The sequence below is a fragment of the Denticeps clupeoides genome, chromosome 1 (genome assembly GCF_900700375.1).
Source record: "Denticeps clupeoides chromosome 1, fDenClu1.1, whole genome shotgun sequence".
NCBI classification, from domain to species: domain Eukaryota; kingdom Metazoa; phylum Chordata; class Actinopteri; order Clupeiformes; family Denticipitidae; genus Denticeps; species Denticeps clupeoides.
This window is the reverse complement of record NC_041707.1, coordinates 6,644,740-6,658,301: the sequence shown is the minus strand read 5'-3', so window position 1 is coordinate 6,658,301 and position 13,562 is coordinate 6,644,740. Positions and strand designations below refer to the sequence as shown.

Sequence of the window (13,562 nt, the reverse complement as noted above, 5' to 3'; positions counted from 1 at the left end):
GGTAGGGATCCAGAAAGCAGCTCCCTTTTTTTTTTTTAGGGAAAAATGCATTACCCAATAAAATAGGCACATTAATATTCTACTGGAGGATTTATACATGTAAAGTATGCGATAAAATAAAGAGACATTGGGTACCATGAGCCACTATAAAACAGGTTTCAGTGTCTTCAGGTTCAGTCACAACAGAATCAGCATAATGTGACAAAACAACAGGTTTAATGTCAGTGGTTTTAATGTTTTGACTGTATATTTTGTCTATTTCAGGTATGCTCCAGTCAGGCATATTGACATCACTCTGACCATTTTGTGTGACAACTTGTGTTGTTTTGAAGTGACCAAAACACTATATACCCCGCCAATTAGATTGTACACTCATTTCTTCAGGTCTCCCTTTAATGTGTCACCTGTCTGTATAACTGTATAATAAAATTTTGATATGACGTGTGGAAGGAAGTTGCCATGGAGCTGAATAAAACCCTGATGTGTGCGTGTACTGTACCCGTGAGAGTGTGACGCATGGCCCTCTGTGTGTCAGTGAAGATGAGGCCAGCTCCGCTCTGATTGATGTGGTACTCGCGTATGACGCCATTCGGTCTGGCCGGTGGGGTCCAGCTGAGCTGCAGAGCCCGGGGCCCCAGCACGCTCACCATGGGTGCCGGAACATTCTCCGGCACTCCCTGGACAGTCACCGCCACTACCTGAAGACAAAAAGAATTACAGAGCAATTTGCTGTAATGGGGGCTTGGATATCCTGCTCTAATAGAATGTCACTAGTGGTTTAAACTCTTGTCTTCAAGAGTGGCAGACTATTAGGAGAGGGCTAGGGGACCCAGTTAAGGTGTTTTCTTTTGCCCGGCCAGGTTGGTCGGGGTGGGAGCCAGTCGGGGTGAGGGAGTGAGATCGGGGCTGCAGGCCCTCATCGTTCTTGCTGATGTGGTGGCTGGCCCCTCATAGTGTCCACCGAGATTAAATCAGTCCCCTTCGTCACCGCTTTAGACGTCCACTGCCGGCTAGCCGGGCTAGAGAAGAGCTGCACCATGGGTAATTGCCCCCGTGTATTGGGCTACACAATAATTGCAGGGTGTTTGGACAATGCTTGCAGGTGTACAACTTAATTCGGCTCACTTAAAGTTGTTGTTAAAGTGGAAAAGTGTTCCTCCACCATCCACGATGCTCTGTTTGCCATGCACATGTATAGTAGTGGCACTCAGCCACTGGCACGGGTGTTTACTCTGCAACGGCAGTTCTCCAGTCTAACAGGCACTGTGGGCAGATCTGCGTGGATAATAATAATCTGATCTAGAAATTAGACAAAAGACGGCATTCATTTGTTCCTTCATCAGCCAAGCCACTGACATCAATTATTATGGAGATAACAGTAATGTCACAGAGATAGCTGTGCCTCCGGAGCGATTAATCTGCTATCAAAAAAAAATCATGTTTGCTCAGCAATCCATAACCTGCACATGTAACGGGGCAAGAAGTAACTGTTCAGACAAGCACCATGGCCAAGATCCCAGAATCTTCCCAGCATTGCTCTCCATACAGCTTTAAAGTCTATGCAACACATAAGGAGATCTGTATTATTCTAATTGTGACTAATATTATTCACATTAGTCGCATAGCAGCATGTGGTAAATAACTCGTGCTGTTTTAAAACTACACCACAGATTATTAGATAACATCCCCTCAATTATCTCCTTTGCATGTGCCCAATGTGACTAATTAGGGACTATCACAATTTTATATTACACACTCACTTGGCCAGTTTATAGTTACACCTATTACATCTACCTAAATCCTCATTGGTAAGTTTCTTCAGACTGGATGTAGGTTTTGTTTGAATAAATTAAAAAATGTTGAAAGAAAACCAAGACCAAAACCTGTATATTCACAGACTGAATGATACATCAAACATATATCCAAGGGGCACTGTGTGTGTATAACTCACACAAAAAGTCTGTTCCTGTGATGAAGAGATGATGAATGACTGAAGACAGGCCCTCACCTTGTGGCTGTCGGTACAGCCGGCTGCGGTGCAGGCTCTCAGTTGGTACACGTACTCCTGGAAGGGCCGAATGTCCACCACGTCAGTGAAACTGAGCTCACTGCCACGATAACGTTCCTGCCCATCACGCAGTATCACATAGTGACTGATTTTACCTGGTGGAATGAAACATTGTGAATTTATGAGGTTATGCCTAACTCTCTGCGAAGATCATTATATGTATATGTATCAACTTCCACATTTTCTTTGGTATGCACTCCCACTCGCTTCTCTGTGTATCCAAGTAATTCCAACTTCCGTACAGGCAGTAGACCAACTTTATTTCAAATCACAACAGATTGGGTTGTAAGCCATTTGATTAAAGCACAAAATGAAGTCCTAATGAGCAATCAACACCTCCCCTCACATAGTAAGTGGCACAGAAGTTCTCTCAAATAAAGCTTGTTATTTCACTTAGCAGCGATTTATGCGCAAGTGAATTCTGTTTCATAAATTATTCTGCATAGCTAGTACCCTGACTATGCAGATTAACCACGGTAATGGGGAAGTCCTTTAAGGAGGGCTGATAAATTAATCAGCCAGTTACAGTTTCTCCCTCCATCAGGCATGTGATAATTACCAAAGTGCTCTGCTGCTAGTTTGCTGTAGTTTAGGGATCAAATCATCCCAACTGCAGTCAAACATCACTTCAGGCTGCATTCTGGCTATGATGTGATTAGCAATTAAAACGAATATAGTTCTCCCCTGAATAAACAGAGCAGCAGTAACCAGATTACCCTAAAGCCTCTCACATATGAACCTCAAAAATAAGATTACCATTGGTATGTGTGGGTGGAGCCCACTCCACATAAATGATGTCATCCCGACTGCCCACTTTCCTCCAGTGTGGTGTGGGTACCCCCTGGGGCGTGTCTTCTTTTGTGGTGACCAAGGCGAATGAGCTGAAACTCCGCCCAAAACTGTTCCAAGCACTAACCCTGTACTCATAGGTGCTGAATGGCTCGAGGCCCGTGTCTGGTAGGTAAAATACAGAAATATACATAAAGATTTAATGTGTTAAATAAAAAACATTTAAAAGTGAAATCCAAATACATGTATGCTGATAGGTTGTAAAAGTCAATACATTTTAACTAAATATTTTTCACAAATTAACATTCGAAGTCGCAGGTCAGAAAAGCTGAGTTAAAAGAATCATGTGCATGTGACTCTTTACATTGTTCCACCACAACATTATAACCACCTTGTCAGGATTGCCTGCAGCTGGCCTCCACACCTGACTTTAATCCTGACGCCCCATAAATGCCGGAAGTTTCCGCCCGTTCGGGGTCGCTGGCATTTTCGTGAACTCGCTGCACGAACTTGACCTAGTTTTGTTTCATGCGTTTTGAGTTCTGGCAATCGCCACACGCCTACGGGTTTGTTTAAGTTCTTTATTTACGTTAAACTGTTTTCGGCCACCGCGCCATTGTTTCTTTGAGTTTATTGTTTATTTGTTGTAGAATAAAAACCCCTCCCCAGTATGTCAGACCTCTGCGCTTCCTTCCCTCGTAAGTCCGTAGTCGTGACAGAATGCCAGCGACCCACCCAAAAGCGCAGAGGTGGAAAGCGGAGGAGAAGAAACGCCGCGAAGGACGCAGCGCGGCGCGGCGAACGCGGACGCCAGGGGAGAGACGCGCCGCCCGTTCTGGTGGAGCGTTTTCTCCCCGAGAAGCCGTGGTACGCGGCGCCGCGTGATGACGTCACCCCCGGGAAACTCCGCGAAACCCGGAAGCGACAACGTCGGCGGGTGAGGAGGCGGAGCGAGGACGTTGGCGTCGGCAGCAGCGAGGAAGGGACGTGGGCAGCGAGCGCAGAAGATGCGACCCCCACGATCTTCGGCATGTCGAGCCAAGAACTCTGCGCTCTGCTGGCAAGGCTCCCCGTGGACTGGGACGACACGGACGACGACGAGAGCACGGGAGACGAGAGTTGGGCTCCGCCCATCGCGCCAGTCTGCGATCGTCGCAAGGTCCGTGGGGACCCACGTCACTTCCAGGGGGGTGAGAAGCGGCAACAACAACGACGGCGTTCCTCCAGCGAGGAGGTGGGCAGCCTCCAGCCCGAATGGCCAGAGTACTGCCCATGGGAGCTTATCGCGCCATGGGTCCAGGATGTCCGCAGGGTGGACGACCCTCGGAGTCACCGGTGGGAGGACACGGATGACGAAAGCGATGATGACGTGGATTTTCGGTGGGCGGTCGGTGCCGGGATGGCTCCGCCCAGCGTGCGCGTCCGAGATCATCGCGGCGTCCGTGATGACCCATGTGACTTCCGGGGGTACGAGGTTGACACGGACGACGACCAGGATCGTCACGAGGTCCGTGGAGACCCACGTCCCTCCCAGCAGTGTGAGGAAAGCTGGTGGAAGAGGGCGACGGGATGTCGCCAGCCAGCAACTGCGCTGCCGGGACTGCCTCGCAGGGAATCCTCCATTCCTGCTCCAGTCGCCGACCCGCCTTCCCTCTGCCCGGACGTTCCCCAGCGAAAAGGCAGCGCAGCACCAGCGTCCACACCTGCTGGAGAAGACGTCCACCCCCCTCCACACCACACACCTACCACCATCTCCAGCAACGTGCCCAGCCCCATGTGGGACAGCCCAATTGTCCCGGGACCCTTCAGTGGGGCAGCAGACACTGATAAGACCACCACCATCCTCTCGTGTCTGCTTGGGTCAGCATGGGGCTGGAGCGCAGCCCTCTGGCAACAGGGAGAGACAGACAGCAGTTTTCGGGACTTCCAGCAGAGACTGAGGGCGGAGTTTGATCGGCCAGAGCCTGAGCCAGGGATCGAACTCTGCCCCTCCACCACGTCCAGCGCCAGTCAGGATCCGGGGCAAGAAGACCAAGCACTGGCGGGCGACGAGAAGGTCGCACCTCCCGAGATCCTGGCTGTGCCCCCTGAGGAGGTCCTGGAGAGCCCAGAGAGGGAGCCAGACGACCCTCTCTTCTGTCTGTCTCTGTCTGTGTGTGTCTGTGTGACATATGTGTCCGTATGTCGCCCCCACTTCCCCTCTTTGTGTCCACCAGATGGCGACCCAGCCGCGGAGCCGAACCCCAGGGAGGAGGTTCCTGACCCGAATGTGCTGGTCCAAGGCGAGGTGGACAAGCCCCAAGGTACCCCTAAGTCCAGCCGGGGGGGGTGCTCCCCCAAAGAATTTTTTGGGGGGGTGCAGTTCGGGTTGGGGACTCCTCCTGAGGGGAGGGGAGGTGGGGAAGCGATGGAGCTGGGTCCTCCGGTAGCCAGTGAGGAGGGCGGGCCAGGCATGGGCCTGCGTCTGCCTCCAGAGGGGTGGAGCGCCATAGAGCCCCCGGGTAGGCATGAGGACCCAGCTGGGACAGGCAGGAAGAGGGCCTGCTTGTCCCAACGGACGCAGAAGGGGCTAGCCGGATGGTCTGGCAATGCCCCCCCCTTGGCACCAGGGCCGTGCAGCGAGAGGGGCTGCATAGTCCCAGAAGGCACCAGCCTGGGGTGCCTGGAACAGTCGCCGGAGGCTCTGGGACAATCTCCCTGCGCGGTGCAGGGGGTGACACAAGAAGTGTCAGAGGGGACGTGTGGAGACAGGGCCCACATGTACCCAGATGGATCGGCCCTGATTATTGTGTGCAGGTACGGGAGTCCGGGGCCGCCATGCGGGACCACGCCGGGGAGCCAGGCCGAGGGTCCGGGGCCGCCATGCGGGACCACGCCGGGGAGCCAGGCCGAGGTTCCGGGGCCGCCATGCGGGACCACGCCGGGGAGCCAGGCCGAGGGTCCGGGGCCGCCAAGCGGGACCACGCCGGGGAGCCAGGCCGAGGGTCCGGGGCCGCCAAGCGGGACCACGCCGGGGAGCCAGGCCGAGGGTCCGGGGCCGCCAAGCGGGACCACGCCGGGGAGCCAGGCCGAGGGTCCGGGGCCGCCAAGCGGGACCACGCCGGGGAGCCAGGCCGAGGGTCCGGGCCGCCAAGCGGGACCACGCCGGGGAGCCAGGCCGAGGGTCCGGGGCCGCCAAGCGGGACCACGCCGGGGAGCCAGGCCGAGGGTCCGGGGCCGCCAAGCGGGACCACGCCGGGGAGCCAGGCCGAGGGTCCGGGGCCGCCAAGCGGGACCACGCCGGGGAGCCAGGCCGAGGGTCCGGGGCCGCCAAGCGGGACCACGCCAGGGAGCCAGGCCGAGGGTCCGGGGCCGCCACGCCTGACCACGCCAGGGAGCCAGGCCGAGGGTCCGGGGCCGCCACGCCTGACCACGCCGGGGAGCCAGCCCGAGGGACCGGGTCCTCCAAGGGGAGGATACAGCAGGGCAGGAGCCCTGTGGTTGCCGCCGTCCACCCCGCCGCCTCCACTGATGGTACTGTTGGGGCTCCGAGGACGTAGCCCTTGGAGGGGGGGCTCTGTCAGGATTGCCTGCAGCTGGCCTCCACACCTGACTTTAATCCTGACGCCCCATAAATGCCGGAAGTTTCCGCCCGTTCGGGGTCGCTGGCATTTTCGTGAACTCGCTGCACGAACTTGACCTAGTTTTGTTTCATGCGTTTTGAGTTCTGGCAATCGCCACACGCCTACGGGTTTGTTTAAGTTCTTTATTTACGTTAAACTGTTTTCGGCCACCGCGCCATTGTTTCTTTGAGTTTATTGTTTGTTTGTTGTAGAATAAAAACCCCTCCCCAGTATGTCAGACCTCTGCGCTTCCTTCCCTCGTAAGTCCGTAGTCGTGACACACCTAATGTTGAGTCTGATGCTCATGTGACCCCATTACAGGGGTTTTTGACAATGGGCAGGGATCAGCATTCTATCAGAGCTAGCAATAAATCATTCAGCAATTTGAGTTACAGTAATATAACCAGTCATTTAGATTTACCTCTTTCAAATGAACCAGAAGACCACAAAGTCACAGGTTCAAACCCCACTTACTTCCCTCAGCAAGACACTTAACCCTGAGTGTCTCCAGGGGGACTGTTGCTGTAGATAATGGCATCTGCTAAATGCTGTAAATGTAAATGACCAGTATGCTGTGATACTACTTACTGCTGTGGTAGTATTAACACAAATAAGCGAATACAGACACTTCCTCTTACCACATCATGATTCTAAACTGAACAGAAGGGATGTTTTCTATTTCAAAAACTACACAGGAGAGAATGTACATAAAACACAAACACACACCGCCATACATAAACATAAAGACTCAATATGACTGAGACCATATGTGGCTCAAATCCTTTACGTAGTCACAGGAGAGCCTGAAATGGGGCGGCTCTTTGCCCCACTAAAACAAGGCTGAGCTTTAAAGAGTGGCCGGGGACACACTGTTTACAGTAATGGTATTATTTGTCCCAGAGCACTGTTGCCAGAAACAGCAGTTTGTTGTAAATGTGTTTGCATGAGGAGCTGTGTGTAAATCACAGAGATGGTTTCTGTCAGGCCTGTATATGTGTAAGAGAAAGAAAGAAAGCCAGAAGGTTGCAGAAAGGGGTTCAAAAATGAGCTAAGAAACACAAAACGTGAACAAAGGTGAAATGATTCAAAACTGTTATCAAAACTATTTCATCCAACTGGGTCTTGAGGGCAAGGGAAGAAACGAAGGGAGAGCGGAAAAAGCTGGAGTACCTGAAGCAGGAGCGCAGAGCATGCAGCCAACGGCAAGGTCACGACTCAAAACCAGTTCTCACACTGCACTTGTCACGGAGCTTATCGCTGCGACGGCCCGTCAAAAGCAAATAAACTTGTGTGGCTCTCATCATTCAACCCATTATCTGCAAGGCGTGGAGCTTCCTACAGCGAGGCGGTGCGAGCACCGAGCGGCGATGTCAGCAGCCATGTTAGCACGGCCGTGCGAGCATCGCTTCGCGCAGTATTTCTCGGAGCGTGCTCGGTGTCATCTTTCTCCGGGGTGCGGGTACGGGGCGTGAGAAACATCTGGAGGAGCGTGGGGCCACGACAGGTTTATGTGCTGCGGCCCAGATGGTGTCACAGCGATGACTAGAATCACTCTCCTCATGCCAGCCAGAACCCCCTCCAATGACCCATTAGTCTTGATTAAACAGACGTAACTAACCAAATAAATAACTCGTAGAAAGAGGCGAACGCGTGCGGCAGCCGCAATCTTCTCTGCGGTAAAATAAATAAAGGAGCAAGTGCCAAAGTGCCGTTTAAACGGCAATGCTGAAGTTTTAATGATAAGTTTGAAGACACGTCGAGAATTACGACTGGCTGCGATTAATGTGCACTCAAGCATCTGTTCCAGTCGACGGTGCAAATTACACAAAAAAAGTCATTGCCCGCACTGCCGGCTCAATTAGACTGTTTCCATGAGCGTGACATGGTTTGGGCCGGAATCATTACTCATTCCGGTTGCATTTTTCTGCAGCACAGACATATCTAGTCTAAACGGAATGTTTCTATATATGTATCCCTTCTTACAAATGAAAAAAAGAATGGGAAGAGAATGACGCTTCACAAAAAAAGGGCTGCATGAGATCTTTACCTGTGAAACTGTATCTGTGTGCAGTCCCGGAGTAGATGAGGTCTTCAGAGGTAGGACAGAGGCCCGATGCTGTCTCTGCATGCGGGGGGTTCTGGTTTGGGGGTGAGGGCAGCCCTGGCGCCCAGGTACATATGGCCAGGGTCGGATTAAATTCACAGGAACCACAGTAGGCCCTCGCCGCAGCAGACACAGGACACAGAGTGCTGGGGCTGCAATGCTTCTGAGAGATGGATAAAGATAGAGAGAGAGAGAGAGAGAGAGGGAGGGAGTGCGGCTCATGGTTGGGAAGATGATGCCTCTGATTCTCATTAGTGACAACAGTCATCAGACGACTGTTGTGTGTCAAAGTACCCAGTCAGCGGGTGTGTGTGGAGCCCTCTGTCTCAATGAATAGCCTGGATGCCCCTTAATGACATAATTACAAGTTAATGACCGCCACCCCAGTTTTCTTTTCTCCGTCTCCCTCTTTTTCTTTGGTGCTCACGCTGTGTTCAGTGTGAGGCTGTGTTGCATCGAACAACCCTGATTAATGGAGTGTGACTAAAAGTCCCAATTTCCCAAGGAGAGACAGAGATGTATGGTGGTTCTCACACTCATATTTCTAACCTCTAGTTTAGGAAATGTCAAAAAAAATGTTTTTGCTGATTGCTGTGTGCAATCAGGGGAAATGTGGCCGGTAATCTTTTCCACATCCACTGCATGTGTATGTCCTATTTAGAGTTTGAATCCAGAAAAAAAATCTGCGATACGCAAACAACAGCATTTACCTCCATGGGAACGCCCGGTGAAGCTTGGTCTGCACACACAAACTCGCTGGGGTTGTACCCAACCCCGTTGCAACACTCTTCCCCCTGCTGGATGACCTCTGACCTACAGCACTTCACAGCTGCACTCAAGTTGTCCACCTGGTGAACCCGGGGCTCTTCGCCATCTCCTCCACAGCACAGAGTGGCACTGAGATTCACATAGAGCTCCCCGCAGCAAGACATCCCTAGACAAACACACAGGAGACGGATTTATTAAAACAGGTATCATTATTATAATAATTTTTATATTAGTACCTATATATAATAAATCAATTTATGGGATTACTGTTGTGTGGCAGATGTCTGGAAAGTGCAGAGATCAGGCCAGTGCCATACTGGAGGTGTGAAGGTCAAACTGATCTGTGCTGCTGTGATGTTGTTGGCATTACATGGTGTTACATGATGTTATCACTATACAGTACATCAGCACTGCGGTGTTTCCATTTTTACATATATAATTAAATTGACACAATTTAAACAGTTAACTAGAGCTCAACACAATTACTGTGTTTAGCAGTGCAATCCATACAAGCCAGTCCTTTGTCATAATGAAGACAGCCTTTCGACCCTGTGACAAATACAGCAAAGTGACACCGTGAGGAGGCATGTGTGCACTTTGCATGATATGGACTGACCGGTAAATAAGACAGTCAACGTCCCTTCCCATCAACCATCAGGCTCAGCCATCTCCCTGACTCCTTGTCCTGCTGTCTTTAAAAGCCTCATATGCATTACTCCATCACTCTCCCTCCTGCCCTCAATGCCAGCGGACTCAGAGCGGCGCCCCTGTCTGATGAAGGCGCAGCACTTCACAGGCTTCAGCAGACAGGAACAACATGAAGGCTGACATGCAGAGTGACCAGACATGTGCCCAATTTACCTTTCATAGCCCACGGGTCAAATGTTAAGGGGCTATTTTGACATAAATGGAGGTGCGATCTCAGAGATAATGCGGGTGAGTGACGGTTGTCAGAACTGCTGAGCCTGATAGTGAAAAGCAATTTATTTTTAATGGGTTAAAGGCACTGCTGGGCATTAACATGTTTGCCATTATTGATCTCCATCCTGTTTGCACATTTAGGTGCAATAGTTTCCATTTATATTTTAGGAAATTTAGCTTTTAGAAAGAACAAAAAAGGTTCTCTTATAATAAACAACCTCAAAACATTCAAAGACACCTCACATTAAAATACGATTCTGGAGTCATATAGATAGCTATGAATTTAATATACATAAAATACTTTAAAATACAATCAATTGCTAAAAACAAGAATATTTGCATATTGAACATTCATTGCATTCATATTGCATTTCTATTTCCTGCAGATTGCTAATTTATGAGTTAACAGATACAAGCAAGAGCAGAACCATAACCAGCAGAACACTTCGGAACCATTTTAACAGGAAGTGACTGCTGGTTTATTTCCTTGGGTAAACCATCACTACTTTAATTACTATCAACCTTGTTCCAGTAAGATAAATTGCTAATTGCTTAATACCCTAATCAGTGTTCATTCTTTGCACAGATAAACTGTGACAGAGCCATTAATTTAAATAGTAATTTCACTTAACGGCCAAAACGGCACAGCAGATTTTTATGCAATGTTTTCTAGAGGCTGCATCTATCACTGCGGCGCGGTGACATAAAGATGTCTGACGCACACTAACTCACTTAGGGAGAGCAGATGTTGCAGAGCTGGGTTTGGTGGCAATTCCCAGGGTGCATTACTTCAGCCCCAATGACTTGCAAATAAACAGCTCAACAAATTTCCAAAATAGCTTTGCCCACCTTCCCTTCCCGATTCCTTACATTTTTCATGATGTTTTATTCACGGCCCTGTGAACTTTGACACCGTGACCTGGACCTTGTGATGACCATGCTACGTCCCTCACTTGCGACCTTCCTCGACTATCTATAGCAACTGCCTCGCTTTCCCTCTGTCTCTCGGCCTGCCTCACAATAGGAAGCGGGAAAACGCTGCAGAGAGTAACAGCAGTAATCTCCTTCTGAAACGTCTGCAACTTACACAAAATTATATCAGCTCTTGTTGTCAGAGAAAGAGTTTGTTATTAGTGAATGTCTTTTTTTTACACCCCCGAGCACTGCAAAATGATTTTACTAATCTTCAGGTTTATAATGGATTTGCATACATTCATTAGAGTGCAGGAGAACAAAATGAACATAAGGTGCTTAGGCTCTGTGAATTAAGGTTCATTCACTTAATGATAAGTAAATATTTAGCATGCAATGAACAACCGATAAAAATGTGTGTTGTGGATTACAAAATCCTTTGGATACTAAAGTGGAACTTAGAACAAACGAAGCACTTTTAAATACCTGAATACATTAGTGAAATCGCTCTGGACACAGCTAGACACATTTTCAAAGTCGAGATCAGAGAGCATGCAAGCACGCCGCTGCTTTTTATAGTATGACTGACACCGCTGTAAAAATAACAGGTAAAACCGTAAACGTGGCTCCACTGACATGTTTGGTATTTATTTATACAGTTCCTGGGGGAACAGTGAAACAAAATCACATTAAATTGACTTCCTCACGCCAAATCGGATCCCTGTCCGTGTGTCTTTGGCATTATGTATTTTATCAACCGGATACATTAACAGATGCGGCACTCAGAAAGTGCTTGGGTAGCACTTAGATTTTCACCACTCTTCGGGGAATTCCCTTGAAAGAAGCAGATGTCTTCATGTGTTTTCTGATTGAAGGAAGGTGCAAACTGACACATGAAAACTTTAGAATCAAATCTGCAATTGCATAAAAAATATTTAAAATAACAAGAATAATGTGTTCGATGTACATACATTATTTGGATATCTGAGAATGAGTGGCAGAATGATATGCAGTAAGATATCCAATAATCAAATTTGTTCCATTTTCAATCAAGAAATATAGATTTGTGACGTTTCTGACAAGTAACTGCTAAGAACCCCTGCCATCTGGCGAGTTACGATTACGATATATATACGGGTTTTGTCGTTAAGAGTCTGGCTTTTGCCATAGTTACTCCTACAATTTTTGGAGTCAGCCGACAAGCCACACTAACAAAAGCCACCTTACTTCAATGTGCTAATTGCTTGAGGATATTAGCGACAATTATGTTAACCTAACAGACAAACCCATCATCATAAATGAATTAAAAAGAAAAATGCCTTAATCTGTTCCACTCGCACTCAATCTTTAAAACGATATCCAGACGTTAATATTTGGAATGAAGTCCTGACTGCCATTTGTGTCTCATCATTTGCGAGGCAGTTTTGGCAGAACAATGCAACGACATCTGAGGCATGATTAAATGCTCTGCTCTAACAAATACAGAAGCTCATCTCCCAACAGCAAATTGTTTGACTAGCAGGATAATTTCCACTGGCAAATGGTCACCGTGTCCTTGAAAAACATATTTGATTATTACATTTTTTTAACATCATCACAGCCATTTTCATCACCCGGTATCATGATCACGCTTGCAAAAACACTCTTGGCCCCAAAAGCTTTTAACACTTAAATGGTGCAAAATATTCAGATTTAACCTTGAGAGTCTCATGAAGACTTGTGCTTAGTGGAGGGAGCCTGTACACAGGCTGAGAGACGGAGAGAGAGAGAGAGCGAATGTGTGTGTGTGTGTGTACATGTCAGAGAGAGAGAAACAGAGCCTCATTCTAATGCACTGACAGCAGATTTTACAAAAGAAACATTTTAACAACATGCAAAGTATGGATGAGTCTGGTTGGATTGTCAGGGACTTGAAATTGTTCCAAGAGACAAAAGTACGAAATGTTTCACAGAACCTCAAGGAAAAACGTGGAAGTGTCACATGGTTCCACAACGAAATAAATATTGTAGAATGCAATTATACATTCTTATTATCTGTGAATTTCAATGATATTAGAAGTGCCTTAAATTATTTTTGAATGCTGGTTTGCATACATTCCTTGAATAATATAACAGAACATAATGAAAAAGAAAGTGACTGTCATTTTAAGCATTACTGAATCATTATTTTTTTTTCGAATAGTATGAAATATAACCATGGCAAGAATTTCTCATTGCAATGACCTAGGCTTGTTTTACTTTTCTTTTTATTACTTTAAGCCAGTGAGTTCTTATTTGCTGATATCTACAGTTCTATCCCAATGTTTTTTTCTTTCCTTCCTTTTTGTCAGTTTCTGTCTGTTCATATTTTGTGCATACATCCAGCAGATGCATGTGTTCAAACAGCTGAGGGCTGTCT

At 48.2% G+C, this 13,562-nt stretch overlaps 1 protein-coding gene across 1 annotated transcript in view; it reads right to left on the bottom strand.

Moving 5' to 3' along the window:
* The window catches only part of ush2a (Usher syndrome 2A (autosomal recessive, mild)), a 192,400-nt gene that overhangs the window by 72,589 nt on the left and 106,249 nt on the right, over window positions 1-13,562 (bottom strand). Inside the window, exons 51-55 of the mRNA XM_028987910.1 lie at window positions 9,274-9,497; window positions 8,507-8,726; window positions 2,825-3,022; window positions 2,009-2,163; window positions 500-698 (exon numbers count right to left, since the gene is read on the bottom strand). Coding sequence (XP_028843743.1) covers window positions 500-698; window positions 2,009-2,163; window positions 2,825-3,022; window positions 8,507-8,726; window positions 9,274-9,497 — 996 coding nt within the window. The remainder of the gene's footprint in view (window positions 1-499; window positions 699-2,008; window positions 2,164-2,824; window positions 3,023-8,506; window positions 8,727-9,273; window positions 9,498-13,562) is intronic.